Source organism: Garra rufa, chromosome 11, assembly GCF_049309525.1.
Source record: "Garra rufa chromosome 11, GarRuf1.0, whole genome shotgun sequence".
Taxonomy (NCBI): Eukaryota; Metazoa; Chordata; class Actinopteri; order Cypriniformes; family Cyprinidae; genus Garra; species Garra rufa.
Genome location: NC_133371.1, coordinates 47,405,527 through 47,432,082, shown reverse-complemented (window position 1 = coordinate 47,432,082; position 26,556 = coordinate 47,405,527). Strand labels below are relative to the sequence as shown.

Here is a 26,556-nt window from a genome sequence, read left to right as displayed (position 1 = left end):
ACATTCAATATGCCTTTATGTGTCACAACTTTTCATCTTGCACATGTGACTTAAGTAGCATGGGTATATTTGTAGTAATAGCCAAAAAACAAAAATTTATATGGGTTATTATATAGGTTAAAATTATTATTTTTTCTTTTATGCCAAAAATCATTAGGATATTAAGTAAAGATAACATTCCATTAAGATATATTGTAAATTTGCGATCGTAAATGTATCAAAACTTAAATTTTGATTAGTGATATGCATTATTGAGAACGTCATTTGGACAACTCTGAAGGCAATTTTCTCAATATTTCGATTTTTTTGCACAGATTTCAGATTTTAAAAGAGTTGTATCTCGTCCAAATATTGTTCTATACATCAAAACCATACATCAATATTTTATATATATATATATATCATTCAAATATAAATTAAAAAAAATTCAAAATTCAAATAATTTCAAAATTCAAATTTAAATATACTCAACATACACTACCAAAGGTACAGGTGCAATTCAACATTTTTAATAAACAGTTTTTTCTGTGATGCAAAGCTGAAATTTTCATCAGCCATTACTCCAGTCTTTAGTGTCACATGATCCTTCAGAAGTCATTCTAATAATTTTTAATTTAGGGCTGTTATAGTTAACCAAAAGTAAAACTAAAATAAAAACCATTAAAAACCATATTTACTTTACTTCAAATAAAAGTGCACTGAAATAAAATTAAACATAAAAAAATTGCCAAGGTAAAATTTCTCATTTTTATTTAGTTTACTAAAATAACTAAATAAATAAATAAATAAAATAAATAAAAAACACAACAAAGTTAGTAAAACACAGATATTTTTAATTTTGCTCCCTCATTGAGAACAGCTGTAGTAAACCAATAATTTAGTGAACCAGAACTGCTGTATAAAACACAAAATAATAAATAAATAAATACAAAAATACAAAATCTAAATGAAAAAAATATATATTTTTTTTAGAAATATTTTTTTACAAAAATAATATACTAAGAAAATGTGATTTAATATTTTATTACAATTAGCAATAATTTCATACATTTTCCTGGGGGAAAAAGATTATATGTAATTTTGCTTTTTAAGTAAATGTATCTTGATTTGTGAATTTATTTATTTATTTTTTTTTTGCAGGTTTCTTGTGAATTTCTAAGGTTTTCGACATAACATAAGAGCACTGTACTTATGCTGACTAATAACATGAAAAGTAAAATATAAAAAGAACCTATTTCTGTTTTGGATTAAATAAAGCAGAAATCTGTTACATTTAATGTTTAGAATTTTCCTTAGAACAAACCTAACTTAAAGATTTATATATTTATTTATTTTACTTTGAACCAAAACTGAAACTAAAATAAAACCCATTAAAAACATATTTACTCTACTTGTAATAAAAGTGTACTGAAATAAAATTAAACATAAAAAAACTTTAACTTCAGCTAGTTGCCAAGGCATAATTTCTAATTTTTAATTAGTTAAACTTGATGTATGTATAGAATTTTTTTTTTTGTAAATGACAAAAACTAAACGTTACCACAACTTAAACTAAAAATAAAATAGAAAATAGAAAATAAAAAAAGCTAAAATAATGATACTAAAAATACACAGTATTATTTGTTATTTGAAGTCATGATCATGAGAAAGCAAGCTTTAATGTTGAGTTCACAAGAAAATGAATTCATGATTTGAAAACAAATAAGAAATGCATACTCACACGAAGAAGAAGCGAGTACAGACATGATCAGACACCGGACACACCCAGATGTTCCCGTGTTTCTGGAGGTCTTTGGATGTGATCACTGTCAACACAGAAAACAAGCAAACACAAGGGAATTTTAGTCAATAAATTTTTTTTTTCCCATTTCTCTACTCAAAATGCTTCACACAAACACTGTCATCTTTGCAAAACTGATTGAATTGTTGTTTTCTGTTGAAATTATGTTTTACCTTCACAAAGAGCGATGCAGTTTAAATTCCTGCTCTGGAGGAAACGCGACTGTATGGGACGACTCTGTTGAAGGACAAAGAACACACATTTACTTCTTTTACTTCTTCTTTCGAGCACAGATCAAATGTTTTTAATGTTACATTTAATGTCGTACCTGTGGCATTGTGTTCATTCGATTATATCGTTGGACTAACTCATCCTTAGTGGGCATACGATGCTGGCCCTTCCCCATTCCTAAACACAAACACACAGAGAAATATAAAAAATAAATCAACATTTGATCTCACATCCAGACATTTCCAGTGAAATGATTCTGGTGCTCGAATAAGGCCAGAACAGAATCAGTCCATAAAATTTTCTTCTTTTGCTTTGTGAGAGAAAAAAAATTCCCCTGCTGATTTTGTATGTTTTTCCACTGACAAAGAAATGATCAGTCTGTAATTTTAATGCTAGGTTTATTTGAACAGTGAGGGACAGAACAACAACAAAAAGAAAATTGCATTTCAAAAAAGTTTGCATTTTAATGAGTGAAAGTATTTGACCCCTTCGCAAAACATGACTTAGCACTTGGTGGCAAAACCCTTGTTGGCAATCACAGAGGTCAGACGTTTCCTGTAATTGTCCAGCAGGTTTGCACACATCTCAGGAGGGATTTTGTCCCACTCCTCTGCAGATCCTCTCCAAGTCATTAAGGTTTCGAGGCTGACGTTTGGCGACTGGAACCTTCAGCTCCCTCCACAGATTTTCTGTGGGATTAAGGTCTGGAGACTGGCTAGGCCACTCCAGGAACTTAATGTGCTTCTTCTTGAGACACTCCTTTTTTGCCTTGGATGTGTGTTTTGGGTCATACCTATCCACGACCCAATTTCAATGCCCTGGCCCTGATGATAAATGGCCCTGTCCATCGTCCATTTGATGTGGTGCAGTCTTAACGTGAAAAACACCCCCAAAGCATAATGTTTCCACCTCCATGTTTGACAATTGCCTTGAGATCATTGACAAGGTCCTCCTGTGTAGTTCTGGGCTGATTCCTCACCATTCTCATGATCATTGAAATCATTGGTGAGATGGAGCCCCAGACCGAGGGAGATTGACAGTTATTTTGTGTTTCATCTATTTGTGAAGAGCTGCTTGGCGATCATTTGTAGCCCATTCCAGCCTTGTGTAGGTCTACAAACTTGTACCTGAAATCCTCGGACAGCTCTTTGGTCTTGGCCATGGTGGAAAGTTTGGAATCTGATTGACTGATTGCTTCTGTGGACAGATGTCTTTCATACAGTTAACAAGCTGAGATTACGAGCAATTCCCTTAAGAAATATTTGCATTTTAATGAGTGAAAACATGACTTAGTACTTGGTGGTACATGGCCCTGTCCATCGTCCATTTGATGCATAGCAGTTGTCCAGTCCCCTTAGCAGAAAAACGCCCCCGAAGCATAATCTTTCCACCTCCATGTTTGACAGTGGGGATGGTGTTCTTGGGGTCATAGGCAGCATTCCTGCTCCTCCAAATACGGTGAGTTGAGTTGATGCCAAAGAGCTGGATTTTGGTCTCATCTGACCACAACACTTTCACCCAGTTCTCCTCTGAATCATTCAGATGTTCAGTGACAAACCTCAAATGGGTCTATACATGTGTTTTCTTGAGCGGGGGACCTTGCAGGAGCTGCAGGATTTCAGTCCTTCACGGTGTAGTGTGTTACCGATTGTTTTTTTTTGGTCACTATGGCCCCAGTTGCCTTGAGATCATTGACAAGATCCTCCCGTATAGTTCTGGGCTGATTCCTCACCATTCTCATGATCATTGAAACTCCACGAGGTGAGAAGCCCCAGACCGAGAGAGATGGACAGTTGTTTTGCATTTCTTGCGTTTGTGAATAACTGCACCAACTGTTGTCACCTTCTCACCAAGCTGTTTGGCGATGGTCTTGTAGGCCAGGTCTACAATCTTGTCCTTGAAATCCTTGGACAGCTCTTTAGTCTTGGCCATGGTGGAGATTTTGGAATCTGATTAATTGATTGCTTCTATGGACAGGTGTCTTTTATACAGTTAACAAAATGAGATTACGAGCACTCCCTTTAAGAAAGTGCTCTGAATCTCTGTATAAAAGACACCTGGAAGCCAGAAATCTTGTTGATTGATAGGGGATCAAACACTTATTTTACCCTTAAATGCAAATCAACTTTTTTTGCTTTTCTGGATTTTTCTGTTGTTATTCTGTCTCTCACTGTTAAAATAAACCTACCATTAAAATTATAGACTGATCATTTCTTTGTCAGTGGGCAAGCGTACAAAATCAGCAGGGGAATTTTTTTTTTCCTCACTGTATGTTGTTGTAAGGATGTTTTCAGACAAAACAACACTGCAAAAAATGCTTTTCTAACTTAGATTTTTTTTTTGTCTTGTTTCCAGACAAAATATCTAAAATTTCTTAAATCAAGAAGAATTTTCTTGACAAGTAAAAAAGAAAAAAAAGAAAAAAAAATTAAGTTTTTGCTTAGAACTAAAAATCGTATATAAAACAGAAAACCAGATTATTTTTCTAACCCAGTTGGCAGATTATTTTTCTTGTTTCAAGCAAAAACGCACATAATTTTGACTCGTTTTAATCTAAGTAAGAAAAGCATTTTTTTGCAGTGAAGACAAAATACTGATAAAGAAAATGATTGTTTGGAAAACAAAAAGAAAAACAACCCAGCACATACAGAAAAATCACAAAGAAAGGAAGAAAAGTTTGAAAAGAGTGTCTCTGCATACAACAAAACAACATTCATATGGATCAGAAAACAGACTGAGGTGTTTGTTACAGAGAGAAAGAGACTGAAATGTGATGAAGAAGCCAGAGCGAAACACGGAGGACACAGGTCTGGATCGTACCTGAGTATCCAAAGGAAATACTGGATATGGGGCTCAGATAAATACCCTTCCCGTATGCTGCTCCATGCAGCTTTGATGAAAGAGAACAAGAGGAGGAGAGAGTTAGACGGTGCTCACTCTCCCCACAAAAGAAGAGACACACAGCTGATACGCTTTCACATCTGAGCTGTGGGCCGAAGAATCACAGCACGAAACAGAAAGCAAATGCATGATCACAGATGTCTGATGGGCATTCAATGAATGAAGTAGAAAGCATCATGGAAGGTAGAGGAAAGCATGAGGAAACAACGAATGATGCACTTAGGATGATGATGATGATGATGATGGTAATGGTTTCCAGTGAAGATGCATGATATTGTATTATACAGAGCTGTGAACGTTCACTCTCATGAGTGAGATTGTGAGACTGAATGAAATGATAGACGTCCATCCAGGAGAAAAGCATGACAGCAACAAGCGACATGGAAATGACCAACATGGAAACAAAGATGGAAAGCACTTATAAAAACAGATCATTCCAAGAGGATTTAGCTGTTTTCCTGGAAAATCTAATCTTCAGCGTTGAAGTCTTCCGTAAAGTGCAAAGAAACGCCTGAAAACAACATTTCTTTTCATGTGATGTTAAGAATAAAACACTATCATAATGTGCTGTATCCCACAATTCAATGCAACAAATTTCCATTTCCAGTGTGATGAATGAACCAGAAATTAATATCGGTCGTGATTTCTAACATCTCAGTCAAAATAACGGCAAAAAGATGAGTCTTATTATCAACCAGTCAGCAAAAATAAACTTTTGAATTTTGAATTAAGTTCATTTTAATCCATTTCTCAGAAAACAAATCTTATCCTTTTGCCACTTTGCATTTCAAATAAATGTATTTTGATTTAAGAACGTTTAGACATTTGTTCTGGAAAACACAACAAAAACACTGAAGGAAGACATGAATTTACTGAGAATTCAGCGAGAATTAAACATGCATTTCTACACCAAATTCAATTAAAATGCAAAATAACTATTTATTTTAAAGAATACAAGTGGATAAAGTGTTCTTCCTTGGTAATTTTTGTTTGTTTTCCCAAAGATGTAATCTTAAATCAATGACAGCAAAAAGATAAAAAGTCCTGCTTTCTGATCATCAAACATAGGTTTATGCTTGAATTAAGATAAAATATCAACCATTCAGAGTTAATATTTTTCTGACTCCATTTTACAATTTTTTACAATTTACACTCCATACACCATAATAATGACAAAGCCAAAACCAGATTTGCAAATTTTACAAATGTATTAAAAATAAAACACTGAAATAAGTACATTGCATAAGTATTCATACCCTTAACTCAGTCCATAGTTGAAGCACCTTTACAGCCTCAAGTCTTTTTGGGTCTGATGTGACAAGCTTTGCACATCTGCATTTGGCAATTATCTGCCATTCTTTGCCTCACCTTTTCACCTCTCCATCTCTGTCAGCTTGGATGGGGGCTGGCAGACATTTTCTAGAGTCCTAGTTGTTCCAATCGTCTTCCATTATGGAGAATGCTTCTGTCAACCTTCAATGCAGCAGATTTGTTTCTGAACTCTTCCCTTGATCATCGCCTTAACGCAAGTCTGTCACTGAGCTCTACAGGCAGTTATCTTGACCTCAGGACTTGGTTTTTGCTCTGATATGCATTTTCAGCAGTTAGACCTTTTCTGAGAGGTGTGTGCCTTTCTAAATCAGACTCATTCAAATGAATTTGCCACAGTTCAACTCCACTCCAAGTGTAGGAACATCTAGAAGCAATATGAATGCTCCTGAGATACATTTCCAGTGTCCCAGAAAAGGGTACGAATACTTATGCAACGGGATCTTTTCAGTTTTTTATTTCTAATAAATTTGCAAAGTTGGTACAAACCTGTTTTGTGCTTTGTCATTATGGAGTATGAGATGTAGACTGATGTGGAAAAAAAAGTAATTTAAAGCAGTTTAACATAATGCTGCAACATAACAAAATGTACCAAAAAAAGGAGTATGAATACTTTCGCAAGGCACTGTAAATATATCTTGATTTAAGAATGTTGAAATATTTGTATTGAAAAACAAGACAAAGTTTTTTTTTTTGCAGTGAGAATTAAACATGAAACAATTTTTTAAGACGTACTGTGCAGTAATCAATTAGTATTCCATTCAGAACGCAGAATCACACACCGCCTATCCTTTACTATTTGAAGTAGAATAAAGTTGGCTGCTGTCAGAAGAGGATGTGATTCTAGCCATAAATGCAGAATGAAAGACTCGGACAACCATTATGTTCAGAATAGACCATCTGGATGGCAGAGAGGGTGAGCTGTCCAATGAGAGTTCAGATGACTGATGGCAATGACATACCTGCAGTTTAGTATAAGAGGCATTGACTAGTCCATTCCTCAGAACCGAGTGCCAGTTCTCAATATGGGAACCACTAGAGAGAGAAACAAGCGACAATAATCAAACAGACTTTATTGGGCCAGTCTCTAGCACACTGCCTGAAACACCTCTTATTATCACGGTTGTGAGTTTTGCACAGTCATGCACCACTAAGATTTCAGCAAATGTCAAAATCCAGCTTCATAAATGTGAACAAAAAAATCTGATGAGCTGTACAGTATGATGCAACGCTCATGAAGGAACAGCACAGCGGCTGTTTATTAAATCTGGCACAAGTGTATTTTTAAACACAGACGTCTGGAGATATTTCTGAGTTGGGCTAGTCTTTTGTTGGCTGTTTTTGGACGACTTTTATTTCTCGTATGGTCTAAAAGTGGAAATGTGTCCACAGAAATACAACAAAAAGCACAGAAATAGCACTGTTGTCCAGTGGTGTTTAAATAAAGATATAAAAATGGTATTATTTTTAATCCTTTTGATATTACCTTGTTCGGAGCATAGGTAACATTTCATTGAAATCAGCAGCAGTTTTCTTGGCTTATTTAAATGAATACACTGCAAAAAATGCTTTTTTTACTTTTTTTTTTTTTGTCTTGTTTCTAGCCAAAACATCTAAAAGTTCTTAAATCAAAAAGACGAGTAAAAATTATGGTCTTGTTTTCAGAAAAAAAAAAAGTCAAAATTCAGTGAGTTTTTACTTTAAACAATGAAAATAATCTGCCAATGGAGTAAGAAAATTAATCTTGTTTTCTGTTTGAAATAATAGTTTTTTGCCTACCACATTGGCAGATTATTTTGCTTGTTTTAAGCAAAAACTCATTAAATTTTTTTTGGAAAACAAGACAATAATTTACTTGCTAGAAAATCCTTTTTGATTTAAGAATTTTTAGATATTTTGGCTGGAAACAAGACTGAAACCAATGATCTTTAGCACAAAACAAAGATTATATTAAAGAATTATACTAAATAAAATAAAGTAAAAAGCAGCCTATCACAAAACATATACTGCCGCTCAAAAGTTTGGCATCAGTAATTTTGTATTAAAAGTCTCTTATGCTCATCAAAGTTCCATTTATTTGATCAGCAATCCAGAAAAAAAGTAATATTATGAAATATTGCAATACAAAATAAAAAATATATATATTAAAAATATAACTCCAGTCTTCAGTGTCATATAATCCTTCAGAAATTATTCTAATATACTGATTTATTACTTTTTAGCAATATTTTTTTGGAACCTGTGATACTTTTTTTAAGATTCTTTGATGAATAAAAAGTAAAAACAAAAAAAAAAGCATTTACTCAAAACAGAAATCTTTTCTAACAATATAAGTCTTAACTATAACTTTTTATTTTTCACTTTTTGAATTTCTTTCAAAGAGATAAAAAAAAAAAAAAAAATACTGATCCTAAACTTTGAACGAGGTGTTTATTGTTACAAAAGTTTTTGCTTGCACTGCAAAAAATGCTTTTCTAGCTTAGATTTTTTGTCTGGTTTTCAGCCGAAATATCAAAAAATTCTTAAATCAAGAAGGATTTTCTAGACGAGTAAAAATTATTTTCTTGTTTTCAGAAAAAACAAGTCAAAATTAAGTGAGTTTTTCCTTAGAACAAGCCAAAAAAATCTGCCAATGGGGTAAGAAAATAAATCTTATTTCAAACAGAAAACAAGACTATTTTTCTTACCCCATTGGCAGATTATTTTGCTTGTTTCAAGCAAAAATGCACTTAATATTGACTTTTTTTTTCTGAAAACAAGACAATAATTTTTAATCATCTAGCAAATCCTTCTTGATTTAAGAGTTTTTAGATATTTTGGCTGGAAACAAGACAAAAAATCTAAACTAGAAAAGCATTTTTTGCAGTGTGATTAATACAAGCAAACTAATCTGCCAATAGGGTAAGCAAAATAATCTTATTTCAAGCAGAAAACTAGATTATTTATCTTATTCCATTGGCAGATTACTTTGCTTGTATTAAGAAAAAACTCACTTAATTTGAACTTCGTTTTTCTTAAAACAAGATCATTTTTACTTCTTCTTCTTCTTGATTTTCTAGATATTTTGGCTGGTAACAAGAAAAAATCTAAGTAAGAAAAGCATTTTTTGCAGTGCGTGTTGTAGTTTGCTATTTCTGTCCTGTTTTTTGTTTTTAAAACAAGACCAAGGCTGCATACATTTGATCAAATAAATGACCCCAAACATTCAGTGCACACATTTTTGTTAATTCTAACCGAAACGTTCGGGTTCAGTGCATCGTACAAGGTGTGCAGAAGATGATGTGATCAGCTCTGATGTGTTTGATTGTGTGTTTCTGCAGGTCTCTGTGACTCACTGAAAGGCGAAGGTGCTGCCGTAGAGTTTCTTTGCGGTGCGAAAGCGAGCTTCTTTTGCAGGCGGGCTGCTCAGCAGGAGAAACTGATGAGATGTGTGCATGAACTTCAACTGCTATAAACAAAGAAAAAAACATACAGAAGTGAAAACAAAAAAACACAAGCTTATAAAAATTAAAACTGTTCTTGCATTTAAGGCGAGACACTGCAGGTGAATAAGGTATAAAAAATAACTAGTGAATGAATAGTTATGACCTTACTTACCCAGTTGATTGATTACATTGATAATTGCAAACATTTTTGTATTACAAGTTTTCTAAAATGTTAGGTTTAATATGCAAATGCATACATTTCTAGTACATATTAGAGTCAAACGTTTTTACAGAGGTCGAATTTTAGGTATCTCATTTTGTCACGACATAATTCCGAAAATACTTAGAACAGACAGGAAACACTATATTTTTTTTACAATTTTTGGGGACTAAAACGTAAAAAATCCAGCAAATTATATATGAACAAATCCCTCTGTAAAAACCTTCAGGATAAAGACAGGAATAAAAAGTGTCAAGTTTGGTGTGTGTAAGTGCTACTGAAGTGGAGATTTATGGCTCAGCGTAGGAGAAAAAACTAATTTTGAGAAAACAGCCTTAAAAATATGTATTGCAATTGAATCTATTGACACAAATAGAAAAAGTGCTATAAAAGAAACACTTAATGTTTTTTGGATGTTTTCTTTCCACTAGTCTGAAAAAACACTTGAAAAACCAAAAAGCCTTGATACACTCAAGCGTTCTTCAAGCGATGCCATAGAAGAACCATTTTTGATTCCACAAAGAATCGTTCAGTCAAAGGCTCTTTAAAGAACCATTTATATAATCTGAAGAATCTTTTTTGAAACAGAAAGGTTCTTCAGATGTTAAAGGTGCTTTATGGAACCATTTACACAAAAAGGAACTTCTATGGCACTGCGAAGCACCTTTATTTTAAAGAGTGTAGGTGAATAAAAAAACAGCGTTTAAAAAAAAAAAAGCGTTCATCCTACCCTACTGAGCGGCAGCTTCACGATATGAGACCTGTTACTGGATATAATCCTGCAGAGAGAGACAAAGCAATAAACCTTCAGGAAGGCTGTGGTAAAATCACTGTAAAGCCAGGACTATTCCTGGACTATCGCTTATTAACTCACCACTGCAGTAACGGATGAGCCAGAGGATCCAGTTTATCCATCTGCTTCTTAATCTCCAGATACGAGCCCTGGAAATACAAACGCAGTTACAGAAAAACAACCTTTCATAACTCAGATGATTTAATATGGATATTCCATATGTGACCCTGAAGCACAAATTCAATTGCAGCAATAGCCAATAATACATTGTAAGGGTCAAAATGATAGATTTTTCTTTTATGCCAAAAATCATTGGAATATTAAATAAAGATTATGTCCATGAAAAATATTTTGTAAATTTTCTACTGAAAATATATCAAGAAGTAATTTTTGATTAGCAATATGCATTACTAAGAACTTCATTTGGACAACTTTAAAGGTGATTTTCTCAATATTTGGATATTTTCCCACCATTAGATTGTAGATTTTCAAATACACTAAAATTAACATGCTTCTTGATGCCATAGAAGAACCTTTTTAGTTTAAATAGTTCCATTAAGAACCTTTAACATCTGAAGAAACTAAAGGTTCTTTGTGGGCGAAAGAAGGTTCTTTTAGATTATAAAAAGTTAAGAAAGAGATGTTTTTTTTAAGAACCTTTGCCTGAATGGTTCTATGTGGAACCAAAAATGGTTCTTCTATGCATCGCTGTGAAGAACCTTTTAATTAAGCAATAAGGTACGAGAGGCCGTGCTGTATCGTGAATAAATCACGGCTGAAGGGCGTTGTTAGGCACGACGCGAAGCGGAGTGCCTGCAACCCCTTCAGCCGTGATTTATTCACGATACAGCACGGCCTCAAGTACCTTATTGCTTTTATAAAACGGTTACCACACAATAAAAATATTAAAATCAAAAATATATATTAATTTATATATATTAAGTTGTACGTTTTCATAAAATAAAATCATTAACTGCCTTCCGCTGTAAAAAGTAGTCCCTAACTGCTGCAGCTGTGTTTACGTTGCTAAGGGTGGTTGCTAAGGGGGTTCAATGATACACAAAACCGTTGAGTGAAGCGGTCATAGCAGTGCCGTATCATGAATACGACACAGCTGCTGACCAATCAGAATTGAGGAATGGAACTAACCGTTTTATAAAGCAGCTTAATTTTTAAGAGTCTAGTTGTATTGTATGTATGTAAACCATACAGCAATGGAAATCTTATTTATTCAGGTATCAGATTATGTATGAATCTCTATTTTAAAAAACTGCTCTTTACGGCTAGTTTTGTAGTCCAGGGTCACATATGAATGTTGTGTGAAAGAGCATATATTTTTAGCAAGCAGAGTAAAGCTTTCTAATAGAGCCACAAAACAATTCTGGACAACAAAAGCATACATATCATGAAATATTTATAAACACATTTATTAATTTTGCTTTCCGCCACTGTACCTGCGTCATTTCCCGAATAGACATCACACTGTCTAGAGCTTTCTGCAGACGCTCATAATTCTTCTTCTGTTCGGCACAGGAGCAGTACAATGATCACACACAAACACAAACACACACATTCAGACAGACAAGGAAGGAGAGATTTGATCCTGGTTAAAGCTGAAGTCAAGCTGATATAAATCTTAGTACAAAGTAGAGCTGCAAAATGATTAGTTCGATTCAAAATAAAAGTTTATAAACATTTGCATACTATGTGTGTGTGTACTGTGTATATTTATTACGTATATATAAATACACACACATGCATGTATATATCTTTTTGACCAAGAACACCACAAGTCCTCAACAAGTACAAAAATTATCCAGTTTTTATAAGCAGTTTCTGCCACTGAATTAAGAATAAAAAATAAAAAAGGTAACTGCAACTTTTTCTTTTACAATTCTGACTTTTTTCTCGCAATTGTGAGTTTACATGTTGCAATTTCACAATTCGGAGAAAAAAAATCTGAACTGTGAGATAACGAGTCGCAATAACCTTTTTTTTAATTCACTGGCGGAAACAGGCTTCCATGTGTTACACCTTTTAAAGTTAGTAAGTTTTAGTCCAATGCGATAACATTAACTAGTATTTTTGGGAAAAAAGAAAATCCTCTCCAGGTCAAAATGACAATACAACACAAGGATTAATTATTAACTTAATTTTATAATTTTTTTTTATCAAGAAACAAAACTAAATGTCTTAAGCCATTTCATTTACTTGTATTATTTAAATGAAATGTATCTTGATTTAATAATGTTCTGATATCTGTACTGAAAACAATGAAAACAAAATACAAAATAAGACAAAAAACACTAAATCATTTTTGGCAGTGTAGTCTCAGAAGATTATAAACACGCAATTATGCTTTACTGATGTATGGAAGCGCCTTTCTAAATAAAAAATAAAAGGTGACTTTTTGCAATTCTGACTTTTTTCCTCACAAATCTGACTTTTTTAAAACATCAAAACATTCATGAATGTTTTTTGAAAAATGTATAAAAAAAATTAAATGAGTTGTGAGATTTCTGTTCATGGGGTTAGAAACACAAACAAAAAAACTCTGCTAAATGAAAGAATTCAGTTTGACAAATAGAGAGAGACTTTTAAAAGGCTATTTTTGACCAAAAACACCTCAAATCCTCAAAAAATTACATCTCGCAATTCTGACTTTTTTCTCAGAGCTGTGAGATATAAACGTACAATTGTGAGTTATAAAGTCAGAATTGTTAGATATAAACTCGCAATTCTGAGAAATAAAGTCAGAATTGTGAGACAAGTTGCAATAACCTTTTTTTTATTCATTCACAATTCTGAGAAAAAAATTTGAATTGTGTGATATAAACTCGCAATTGCGAGTTATTAAGTCAGAATTGTGAGATCCCACAATTGTGTGAACATATCAGTCTCTTTTTCCTCTTCAGGTCAACTGGACTTTAGAATTTGTTAAAAAAAAAAGTGCACAATTTTCTACAATTCTGAGAAAAAAAGAGAAAGAATAGCAAAATACTAACTTGCAATTGTGAGAAAACTAGTCAGAACTTTAGATCTAGCAATTCTGACTTTATAACTCGCAATTGTGCGTTTATATCTCACAGTTCTGAGAAAAAAGTCTAGATTTTTTTGCTAAAGAATAGATATTCTAATCTAGATTCATACTGATGAATTTGCAGAGAGAACAAAAAATAGTTCATATGAGTGCAGGTAGAGACTGTCACCTTCGGGTTGAAGGCGAGTGTTTTGGGATCGTTGGGGTCGACCACAGACGGATACGGCTCAAAGATGATGCTTTTACGGGGCGACTCGAGAGCGGCGCGACACATGGCCACCAGAAGATCCACCACCTGAAAATGGACATCACATATCAATAATGCATTTACTCTACAAATACTAAACCTCTGGACACAAGATGAAAGAATCAAGTTCGTGACGCACCTCAGCACCAGTGGCCACCTCCTCAGCCGCTCCGGACATCACTCCCAACGTGTAGAAAGAAAACACACACAGCTCTCTGGTGCAAACCGCAGGCTGGTGGGAAAAAACGGACCAATCAGAAGAATGAACTGAGCTTTTGTCAGCAATAAAAGCTGATGCTCACCTTCAGCATGGATCCGTTCTGAAAGACGTGCTGCTCGTCACAAACCACGCAGTACTCGTTCAGAGTCGGGATCCGCTGCTCAGAGTATTTCATTATCTAACAGAAGAAAGACAGGCCATAATCAGAAAAAACACTGAGCTGATGGGATCCTCTGTCATCGGAAGATCAAAGACAATCAAGGAGCAATCACAGAGGAACTGGAGCCAATCATGAATCTGTTGTGTAATATGATGATGATCATGACGGCAGTTATGAGCACAAAGACAATCTGGAAACTGCATTAGAAAGCGTTTTTTTTTTTTTTTTGCAATTGGTTGACACATATTGCAAAGTAGATAAAAAATAATTATTTTTCTAATTCTGGATGCTGATTGGTCAATCCAGTGTTCCAGTTGTGCTAAAATCACACATAAAACAAACTAGTGTAAATTTGGGGTCAGTAAGATTTTTTAATGCTTATGCTCAACAAGTTTGCATTTATTTGATCAAAAATATTGTAAAAATTTGAAATATTTTTACAATTCAATATAGCTGTTTTCCATATGAATATCTGTTCAAATGTAATTTATTTTTGTGATCAATGCTGAATTTTCAGCATCATTATTCCATTCTTCAGTGTCACATGATGCTTCAGAAATCATTCTAATATGCTGATTTGCTGTATTTTTTTTGATCAAAATTATTGCAAAAATGTGAAATATTTTTTCAATTTAAAATTGATGTTTTCTATGTGAATATCTGTTCAAATGTAATTTATATCTGCGATCAAAGCTGGATTTTCAGCATCATTACTCCAGTCTCCAAGTGTCACATGATTCTTCAGAAATTATTCTAATGTGCTGATTTGCTGCATTTATTTGATCAAAAATACAGTAAAAATGTGAAATATTTTTACCATTTAAAATAGCTGTTTTCTATGAGAATATCTCGTAAAATATAATTTATATCTGTAATCAAAGCTGGATTTTCAGCATCATTACTCCAGTCTTCAGTGTCACACGATTCTTCAGAAATCATTCTAATATCAAAAATATTGCAAAAATGTCAAATATTTTTTTAATTTAAAACAGCATTTTTTTGTATGTGAATATCTGTTAAAATGGAATTTATATCTGTGACTAAAGTTGTATTTTCAGCATCATTACTCCAGTCTTCAGTGTCACATGATTCTTCAGAAATCATTCTAATATGCTGATTTTCTGCTCAAGAAACATTTCTGATTATTATCAGTGTTGAAAACAAATTTGTGGAAACTATGATACATTTTATTTTTCGGGATTATTTCAAATAAAGAACCTTTATTAGAGATATAAATCTTTTGCAACATTATAAATGTCTTTACATCACTCTTGGTTAATTTAATGCATCATTTAAAGCATTAATTTCTTTAAAAAAAAGAAAAATCCTACTGACCCCAAACAGAAATGATGTAAAACAGCTACTATGTACATCACATTTCACAAAATCACATTTGAATGAATGTGAATGTGTTTGAAATGTCTCTGTGCTGTTATTTGAGCAATAAGGTTTGTGTTGTATAATGCTATATTGTGAATATTACTGAAACATCTTTAAGCTGTGACTATTTTTCACTCTATGACCTCTTGAACCTTATTACTGTAATAACAGCATGGTTATGAAATAATTATAGATTTATTTACTACATTACAGTCTCACATTACTCCGCCATGTTTCTTTTGAACTAATAACTGCATTTTTAAGCAAAATACTTAAAGTGTAAGGAGAGTTAAGAAATTAGGGACTTTTAAGAATAACAAAAACAGAAAAATGTTGATAAAGATAAAGAAAATTGGCAAAAAAGTTATAAGTTATAAATTATTCCAGACCACTGAATTCTTGTAAATTAATGCATTTTCAAGTTTGTTATATTATCACCTTTGGTTTGTATAAATTTTTTAATAATTTAGTGGACTGTTGCTTATTCTTTTTTATTTCATTTTGTGTTTAAATTAATTTATCATTTAACTTTAACTAAATTAAATATATATTTTTATTTTACATATTTAATTCATAATTTCATGTGTAATTTAATTTGTTGATTTAATCTAATTTCATTTTATTTTTAAATAATAAATAATAATAACAATAATTTTAATAATTTAATTCAATTAAATGTAATTTAATTTAAATCTTATAATAATGTACATTTTGGTAGGTGCTGTAATCCCCTGTGTCATTAATGTATATATAAGTCTGTTGTATTATAACCTTACTTGTGCATTAATTCGTTTTTTTATTTTATCAATTATCTAATTTAATAATTTTACATTTTATTTATTTTAATTTAAAATGATATTTCTAATTTAATTGAATTTAATTTAATTTATAATTTAATGTATACTTTAATTTAAATAATAATAAATAATACATTCTTAAAATTATTTTAATAATTTAATTCAATTAAATGTAATTTAAATATTTTTTTAATTCAAAATAAAGCTGTACATTTTTGATAGGTGCTATAGTCCCCTATGCCATTAATGCGTATTCCAGTTTGTTGTATTATTACCTTACTTGTGCATTAATTGTGTGTGTTTTTTTTTATTATTTAATTTAATATTTTTTTATTAAATGTATTATAATCTAAAATATTTATTACATTTATTATTTAATGTATACTTTATTTAAATAAATATATACACATATATATATATAAATAAATAATGATACATTTTTTAAATAATATGAATAGTAAAATTAAATTAAACTAATTAAAAATAAAGCTATACATTTTTGGTAGGTGCTATAATCCTGTGTCATTAATGCATAACTTTACTTAATTCTTGTATTAATTCTTTTTTTTTTTTTAATTAAAAAAATATTCAATCATTTTTAATTTAAAATGATAATTCTAATTTCATTAAATTTTATTTGTCATTTAATATATACTTTAATTCAAATAAATAATAATACATTCTTAAAATGATTTGAATAATTTAACTTAATTAAATGTAATGTAATTTTAAAAATTCAAAATAAATAAATTATTAATTTTTAATTTACTTTATTTTATTTTAATTTAAAATTATCATTTTAAAGTAATTTATTATTTAATGTATACTTTAATTTAAATAATTAACAATAAATAATAATAATAATATATTTTTTAAATAATCAAATTAATTTAAATGCAAGTAAAATTAAAGCTATACATTTTTAGTAGGTACTATAATCCAATAAAAGTTTATTGTATTATAACCTTTAAATTTATTTTTATAATTTTTTGTTACCATTTTTTTATTTAATAATTTTTTATTTCAAATTATAATTCTAATTTCATTTCATTTATCATTTCATTTACAATTAATTAAAATAAATAATAATCAATTCATAATAATTTAATAATACATTTAATGATAAAATAATGTAATAATTTAATACTAAATATTTTTTTTTATTTCATTTAATTTGTTATTTAACATAATTTATTTTATTTTTAAACTTCAAAACAAAGCTGTACATTTTTGGCAGGTGCTTTAATCCTCTTCACGACTCTGACCCTTTATGAGATTGACACTCACTTCACTGGACATGCACGGATGTGATGTTGGGATGCACACAGGGCATCGTGGGAAAGGATGAAGTCGTGCGTGTCGGTGAGGCAGTGGTGTGACGGTACCTGCACGAGGAAGCCGTACTCCAGCGTGGGGATGTTCTTGCAGTGTCCGCCCGCCTGGGATGAGAAAAACAACTCAATCAGCTGGCGGGTGGTAATCTGCGCAGGGGCCCTGCCCGCCGGGACAGCCACAGTCTGATGGGTTAACGGAGACAAAGCATTATGGGAAAGGTGCCAGCCAGCCGTGTTAGGCGAGGGGGGTGTCGGAGGGCAAAGAGGCTGAGGGTTGGGATGGGGGACTGCTCTGACTGTGCATCCTAACCTGTGCCGTGGGCTCCCTAATGAGGGCTCACGGGTATGGAGAAGCGGGGAAGAGAGTGTTTCGAAAGGAAAGCGTGCAGTCGGGGGAGACGGGATGCTGACCTGGCTGTTCGGAGGGTAGCTGAACAGCTCCCCCTTGGGGTTCTTCATGGTGCAGGAGATGGAGCGGTTCATGAGCCGGGTGACTCTGAGCTCGGGCACGCTCAGTTTGCCTTTCAACACTGTGTCCTGGATCAGGGGGAAACTGGGAGACCTGGAGCCAAGATGGAGGCCACAGCCAGCGGATGAGTTCATGCTGCGCTCACGCCACGCTGGAGTTACCTTCATTATGATTGCCGACTAGCAAAAATGACTCATTATTCCGTATTTTTGTCTCGTTTTCCAGTACAAACATCTAAACAAGCAGTAGGTCACTTTCAGAACAAAAGTTTACAGATCATTTACTCACCCCCTTGTCATCGAAGATGTTCATTCTTTCTTCAGTCGTAAAGAAATTGTGTTTTTGGTGGAAAACATCTTGGGATTTCTCTCCATATAGTGGACTTCTATAGTGCCCACGAGTTTGAACTTCTAAAATGCTAGCTTCAAAGGGCTCCAAATGATGCCAGCTAAGGATGAAGGGTCTTATCTGGTGAAATGATTGGTCATTTTCTAAAACAAATTGACAATTTATATAGTTTTAACTTCAAATGCTCATCTTGTCTAGCTCTGCGTAAACTCTGTGTATTACGGTTCAAGATAGTTAGGGTATGTCAAAAAAATTCCATCTTATTTTCTCCTCCAACTTCTAAAGCATCCTACATTGCTGCAGAAGTACCGACCCAGTGTTTACAAAGTGTGAACATGCAAAGAAGATCAAACGCCCTTTACAAAAAACTGTAACACAGTGATGTAGACGATTTTGAAGTTGGAGGAGAAAATGAGATGGGAGTTTTTTGACATTCCCTAACTATCTCGAACCAGAATACAAAGAATATGCATGCACATCGCAGAGCTAGACAAGATGAACATTTCAGGTTAAAAAGCATATAAATTATATTTTTTATTTTTAAAAAAAAATAACCGTTCGTTTTGCTAGAAAACACCCTTTTTCCTCGGCTGCATTTTGGAAGTTTAAACTAGGGCTGTCAAAATTTTGTACTTAAATATTCTCAAAATTTGAATTACATTCAAATTTAAAATGCATAATTTCAGCTTTTTGCTTCTCTCCTGAGGCCACAGGTAAAATAACATGAATATAAAAAACTGCATGATGTTTAAAATAATGTTTATAAACCAATTCTAATTAATTAAGTTGCTTAAATAACTAACTAAATAGCATCATGTATGTGGGTCAAAGACAAAAAAGGGTTTATGCATAAAAAAACAATAAGTGTAATACTGCTTAAAATTGTTGTTTTTCCAAAAAATAAATAAATAAATAAATAAATAAATAGAAAGTTTTCTGTTAAATTTTATCGCATTTTTGTTTTTGTTTTTCTGAGAAAAAAATAAATATCATAGATGTTTCCCTTATTTACAGAAGACACCCACTAAAATGCCATTCAGTGTAACAATCTTGTTTATCTTGTTTGGAATATTTACAACAAAAATCAATTTATGACATACTAAAAGATTACTTTCACCCCAAATACTAACTCATTGCAATTCTACATTTAAAAAATGTACCACTATCCTAGGTTTTACCCATTTGTCAGTAATAATTGTTTTACTCATTTAAAACACAATACAATTGAATATGCTCCTTTATTCTTTTATATATTTTATAAGTCAGAATAAACATGTTGTTTGAATTTCTACATATATATTGTGCTATTTCAACCATTTTATTCTCTAAAAACTTTAAAACTAGACACTTTACTTACATTTAATGCTTTCTATGAACATACAAGTTTTGTTGTAGACATCTTAATGTCTTTGACCCATGTATGTATGAGTTTAATACAAAGGACCGTTTGTAAGTTGAACTTGCATTATTTTATGTGGCTTTCTAAAAAAATGTGTGAAATAATGCATTGTGTGTAAACGGCTTAGTTTTAGTTTTCAAGTAAACAAGATGTTCTCTGCATTGATGTTTTGCTTTTCTGCAACGTTTTTAAATAACAACGCAGCAGCACCGCATATAGTGGCTTCGAATGCATAGGCCAATAACAACATTATAATGCAACGACAATGACATAGCATATTGTGCGCCAGTGATAAAAAAAAAAGCGCTTCTAAAGTTCGAATGCAACATTTTTGTATTCAAATGTGGGTCTTTATTTTAAATTCAGTGAATATCGAAATTCAATTTTTGTTTTGACAGCCCTAGTTCAAACGTGGGCTCCATTGAAGTCTACTATATGGAGAGAAATCCTGAAATGTTTTCCTCAAAAAAAATTTCTTTACGACTAGAGAAAGACATAAACATCTTGGATGACAAGGGGGTCTGTAAATATTTGTTCTGGAAGTGAACAACTTCTTTTATTCAAGATACATTAACTTCAAATGCAAGATGACACAGGATATTAAGTCTTGTTTTGTGAAGAATTAGCTTTTGCTTAAAACAACAACAAGACTCAATATTTGATGTCGTTATGCATCTCTGTTATATGTCTCTTGATTTAAGAACTGGATCGTCAGAGTACATGACGTGTTTTCACATCAAACCACGAGGACGTACTTGGGAATCGGGGAGAAGATGCTCAGTCCTGCACGAAATTTCTTGATGGTTCCTCCGGCTTTAAACCAGCTGTGTCGTTTCTCCTGCTGGGCTTTGAGGAACTCATTACTGAGGTGTTTCCACTGCTGCGACGTGAACGTACTGAGGATCCTAGAAACACCAAAACAAGCTTTAGCTTCGGTTTGACACTCTTTTGTTACAATTTTAGCTCGATCAATTCATCAGAAGTCACTGCAGTAGTGAGTGAAAAAAAAAATCTTTGTGTTATGTTCAATTATTGTTCCAATTCTAGATGCTGATTGGCCAATTTATTTGAACTGTAAAAATTAGAATATTTTTTAAATTTAAAATAGCTGTTTTCTACGACGGCGTTTTTAGTGCCACATAAAAAAATAATGAATCTAAAATTACGAGATTAAAGTTGTAATATTTTGAGAATAAAGTCGAAATATTATGAGAATAAAGTCGAAATGTTATTAGAATAAAGTCGAAATATTATTAGAATAAAGTCGAAATATTTTGAGAATAAAGTCGCAATATTGAGAATAAAGTCAAAATATTTTGAGAATAAAGTCAAAATATTATTAGAATAAAGTCGAAATATTGAGAATAAAGTCGAAATATTGAGAATAAAGTCTAAATATTTTAAGAATAAAGTCAAAATTACAAGAATAAAGTTGAAGCGTTTCGAGAATAAAATCTTCAAAAATAAAATCGAATAAAATTCTCGAAACATTTTGATTTTATTCTTGTAATTATGACTTTATTCTCTAAACATTTCGACTTTTTAATTCTCATAACATTTCGACTTCATTCTCATAACATTTAGAATGTATTCTCGAAACATTTAGAATTTATTCTCATAATTTCGACTTTATTCTCTTAAGATTTTGACTTAATTCTCGTAAACATTTAGAATTTATTCTCTAAACATTTCGACTCTATTATGTAAACATTTTAACTTTATTCTCAAAACTTTTAGACTTCATTCTCGTAACATTTCGACTTTATTCTCTAAACATTTCGATTTTAATTATCGTAACATTTAGAGTTTATTCTCTAAACATTTTGACTCTATTATCTAAACATTTTAGCTTTATTTTCATAATTTTGACTTTAATCTCGAAACATTTCTACTTTATTCTCAAAATATTTGGACTTTATTCTTGTAATTCCAACTTTATTCTCGTAATATTTCTACTCTATTCTCATATTTTCGACTTTATTCTCAAAATATTACGACTTTAATTTCACAATATTATATATTTTTTATTTTTTAACATGGCACTAAACCACTGTCATTGTTTATGTGAAAATGTTAATATTAAATCAAAGCTGAATTTTCAGCATCATTATTCTAGTGTCACATGATCCTTCAGAAATCATTCTAATATGCTGATTTGCTGCTCAAGAAACATTTCTGATTATTATCAATGTTGAAAACAGTTGTGCTGCCCAATATTTTTGTGAAAACCATGATACATTTTATTTTTCAGGATTATTTGATGAATAGAAAGTTCAAACGAGCAGCATTTATTTGAAACAGAAATCTTGTGTAACATTATAAATGACTTTACTGTCACTTTTGATCAATTTAATGGATCCTTGCTGAATAAAACAAATTAGAATGACTACATAATGAACAATACAATGAGTATATTTAATACGGCTGCCAATAAGTTAACTTACTTCTTGAGTTGAAGGCCCAAACTGAACCCTTCCTTATTGGATGGCTGAAACACTTCCACAGATGGTTCTGTAGGGGAAAAAAAGAAATAAAAGTACTGTAAAGTAAATAACAGGCCTGTAAACAAACATCCACAGAAATGCACACATGCACGTTTCTCACCAGGTCCATCCAGGTACTGCGAAAGTGAGAAACGAAGGCGTAATACAATGGGCTCCGTTCGGATCACCTTCCATGCGGTCGCCACCTCCTCCTACAAACACACAAAACATTTGATTCTCATTTCAAAATCTGTTTAGAAAGTCAAATAGCTCATATACAGTGCCTTGCAAAAGTATTCACTTTTTTCACATTTTGTTTTGTTACAGCCTTATGTTAAACTGCTTTAAATTATTATTTTTTCCACATCAGTTTACACTCCATACACCATAATGACAAAGCACAAAACAAGTTTGTAACAACTTTGCAAATTTATTAGAAATAAAAAACTGAAAAGATCCCGTTGCATAAGTATTCATACCCTTTTCTGGGACACTCAAAATTTAGCTCAGGAGCATTCATATTGCTTCTAGATGTTCCTACACTTGGAGTGGAGTTAAACTGTGGCACATTCATTTGAATGAGTCTGATTTAGAAATGCACACACCTCTCAGAAAAGGTCTAACAGCTGAAAATGCATATCAGAGCAAAAACCAAGTCCTGAGGTCAAGATAACTGCCTGTAGAGCTCAGTGACAGACTTGCGTTAAGGCGATGATCTAGGGAAGAGTTCAGAAACAAATCTGCTGCATTGAAGGTTGACAGAAGCATTATCCATAATGGAAGACGACTGGAACAACTAGGACTCTAGAAAATGTCTGCCAGCCCTCATCCAAGCTGACAGAGATGGAGAGGCGAAAAGTGAGGCAAAGAATGGCAGATAATTGCCAAATGCAGATGTGCAAAGCTTGTCACATCAGACCCAAAAAGGCTGTAAAGGTGCTTCAACTATGTACTGAGTTAAGGGTATGAATACTTATGCAATCTACTTATTTCAGTGTTTTATTTTTAATAAATTTGTAAAATTAGCAAATCTGGTTTTGGCTTTGTCATTATTATGGTGTATGGAGTGTAAATTGATGTTGGGAAAAACTAATTTAAAGCAGTTTAACATAATGCTGCAACAAAACAAAACATGAAAAAAATTAATACTTTTGCAAGGCACTGTAGAAAGTGTGTGTTCTCACATCCAAGAAGCTGATGTTGATTTGCAGGTCGATGTCCACATCATCAATAGTGCCATACTCTCTGTAGGAAAAAAGCAAAGTCAGTATGAAAGTGAATCGGGTGTGAATGCACAGATCTGAATCAGATGTGGAGCAAGGGTCATTCTCACCTGACGGACACAGCGCTGTCTGTGTAAATGTCTTTTACAGCCTCGATGTCGGCGTCCAGCTGTGGGTGACGGTAGAGATCGGCTGCACAGCTCCCCTACAGGTGGACAGTGGTATTACACATTAAACACCTTGTTCTAGAGGTTAGAGCTGCTCGATTATGGCAAAAATCATAACCACGATTATTTTGGTCAATATTGTAATCACAATTATTTAACATGATTATGAGTGGGTCTGGAACTTTATATGATTGATTAATTTAAAGCATAGTCTTCACTGTAAGAATTAAACATGCTTTGTTTCTTATAAAAACTACAAAAGTCCCTCCGTCAAGAGCAGTGAGTGATTCTGTCTTTGTCTTTTGTTGTTTGGTGAACATTAAGCAAAGAGACAGCTGAATGAATATTACTTGCGGCCGTTTTAAGAGCTGCATGGATCCAATATACTGTCACACACATATGTGACCCTGGACCACAAAACCAGTCTTAAGTCGCTGGGGTATATTTGTATACATTGTATGGGTCAAAATTATCGATTTTTCTTTTATGTCAAAAATCATTAGGAAATTAAGTAAAGATCATGTTACATTAAGATTTTTTGTAAAATTCCTACTGTAAACCTATCAAAATGTCATTTTTGATTAGTAATATGCATTGTTAAGAACCTAATTTGGACAACTTTAAAGGTGATTTTCTCAGTATTTTGATTTTTTGAGCTTTCATATGATGCATCTCAGTTTTGTAAAATTTAACCTTATGACTGGTTTTGTGGTCCAGGGTCACATATGTTCATTCTCAACTGTTTACGTTAATATGAGACATAACTGATGAAGGTTTACACGAATAATCACCAAACGCCACATTTTGACATATATATGCATGTATTTGACTGTTGAGATACGCATCTTAAGCTAAACATTCGCTTTACTTCCATGTTCTGCTCCGTCTCTGAATGCAAACACAGAACAGGGCAAATTATCCTTTGTGCTTTTAAAAACACGACATCAAATAAACGTTAATAAATCAAGCATGTCCCATTTTATGCATCATGTTACATGATTTTACGAATTTGCATGTGAAATTGGGCTTTTATAGAGCGAAAGAGCACAAAATTGGGCAGAATCGGAAGCAATAATCACTTTATCTCGATTATTGTAGTTTCATAATTCGTTTAAAGCCGAAATCGAAATCGAAACTGAATTTCGATTAATTGCACAGCCCTACTAAAGGTGCAAATAACTAGTGGTTTGTTTCTGCAATGACATACATTTGAGATTTAACCCCAAAAGGAAATGTGACCCTGGAGCACAAAACCAGTCTTAAGTAGCACGGGCCAAGAATACATTGTATGGGTCAAAATGACTGATTTTTCTTTTATGCCTAAAATCATTAGGATATGAAATAAAGATCATGTTCCATTAAGACATTTTGTAAATTTCCTTATCAAAACTTTAGATTTTTGATTAGTAATATGCATTGCCAAGAACTTAATTTGGACAAAAACAAAGGCAATTTTCTCAATATTTGGATTTTTTGCACCTTAGATTCTAGATTTTCAAAAAGCTGAATCTGAGCCAAATATTGTCCTATCCTAACACACCATACATTAATGGAAACCTTATAAAAATTGACCCTTATGATTGGTACAGGGTCACAAATATTTCTTACATGAGGAGACAGTACACAAATTAATATAAAGACACTATTTCACTATTTGCTACAACAATATAAACAGTATGTTGCTGCTTTATAATACAGGCAACATTACTAACATTAAGCTTACTTACGAAATGCCTAAAGGCATATTAAACCTATTATATATCTTTAAAACAAAAACTAAATATTACATGTAAGAACATGTAAGGAAAATGTTTTAGTTGACTGTAGTGTTTTACCTGAATGCCGTACAGGAACTGCTCCGATTCATTCTCTCCATCCGATTCTTCATCCGTCCAGCACTGGCCTTTAATATCCTGAATGAAACACATACAGTGCTATTTTAGTAGCATTTAGACTATTATAATATCTATTCAAATTTTAAAATAGCTTTTATTTTTACATTTTCAGTTTGTATTTGAATTTTGGAATTACACGCTTGTGCTATTTTTATTCATTTTTTTAATATTTATTTCATTTTTAGTTTTAGTAAATTTAATACTTCAACCTCAAGTTAGGTCCCAAGGCAAATTTTATTTTACACATATATATATATACTTTTTTTTTTACTATACATATATACATATACATATATGTGTAAAGGTTTAAATCTCAAAAAAAGATAAAAAACTAAAAAAGAATCTTAAAAAAGAAGAAAATAAAACTAAATCATATTACATATAAAACATTATATATAATAATAATAATAAAAAAATAAATAAACTAACTTAAGGTTGAAGTACTAAAATTACTAAAAGTAAAAATATAAATAAGAAAATAATAAATACACACACATATATACATACTTTTAGTAATTATTTCAGATAAAAGTTTAATTCTCAAAAAAGATAATAACCTAAAGTAAACCTAAAGAGAAATAAAATAAAATACAATATATATATATATACCAAACTACGGAGCCCCTTACGTCACCTGTAGAAGAAAAATAATTAATCCGTGGGGACGGTTTTGCAATTCGTTCCCTCAGTTTATAAACCGTTCTCACGAATTCTT

General features: G+C 32.3%; 1 protein-coding gene across 3 annotated transcripts in view; it reads right to left on the bottom strand.

Annotated features, from left to right (window-relative positions):
- The window catches only part of LOC141345193 (protein mono-ADP-ribosyltransferase PARP6-like), a 176,416-nt gene that overhangs the window by 440 nt on the left and 149,420 nt on the right, over window positions 1–26,556 (bottom strand). Inside the window, exons 3-22 of one of the 3 annotated variants that reach the window (XM_073850076.1) lie at window positions 25,782–25,859; window positions 23,890–23,984; window positions 23,741–23,801; window positions 22,678–22,768; window positions 22,518–22,584; window positions 20,829–20,978; window positions 18,269–18,419; window positions 17,909–18,040; window positions 14,269–14,364; window positions 14,106–14,198; window positions 13,889–14,014; window positions 12,134–12,199; window positions 10,761–10,828; window positions 10,617–10,665; window positions 9,577–9,689; window positions 7,204–7,276; window positions 4,832–4,901; window positions 2,109–2,188; window positions 1,954–2,017; window positions 1,721–1,805 (exon numbers count right to left, since the gene is read on the bottom strand). In XM_073850076.1, coding sequence (XP_073706177.1) covers window positions 1,721–1,805; window positions 1,954–2,017; window positions 2,109–2,188; window positions 4,832–4,901; window positions 7,204–7,276; window positions 9,577–9,689; window positions 10,617–10,665; window positions 10,761–10,828; window positions 12,134–12,199; window positions 13,889–14,014; window positions 14,106–14,198; window positions 14,269–14,364; window positions 17,909–18,040; window positions 18,269–18,419; window positions 20,829–20,978; window positions 22,518–22,584; window positions 22,678–22,768; window positions 23,741–23,801; window positions 23,890–23,984; window positions 25,782–25,859 — 1,808 coding nt within the window. Of the gene's footprint in view, window positions 1–1,720; window positions 1,806–1,953; window positions 2,018–2,108; window positions 2,189–4,831; window positions 4,902–7,203; window positions 7,277–9,576; window positions 9,690–10,616; window positions 10,666–10,760; window positions 10,829–12,133; window positions 12,200–13,888; window positions 14,015–14,105; window positions 14,199–14,268; window positions 14,365–17,908; window positions 18,041–18,268; window positions 18,420–20,828; window positions 20,979–22,517; window positions 22,585–22,677; window positions 22,769–23,740; window positions 23,802–23,889; window positions 23,985–25,781; window positions 25,860–26,556 lie in introns of those variants that run through there. The other 2 variants (XM_073850077.1, XR_012356972.1) reach the window with 2 other exon arrangements.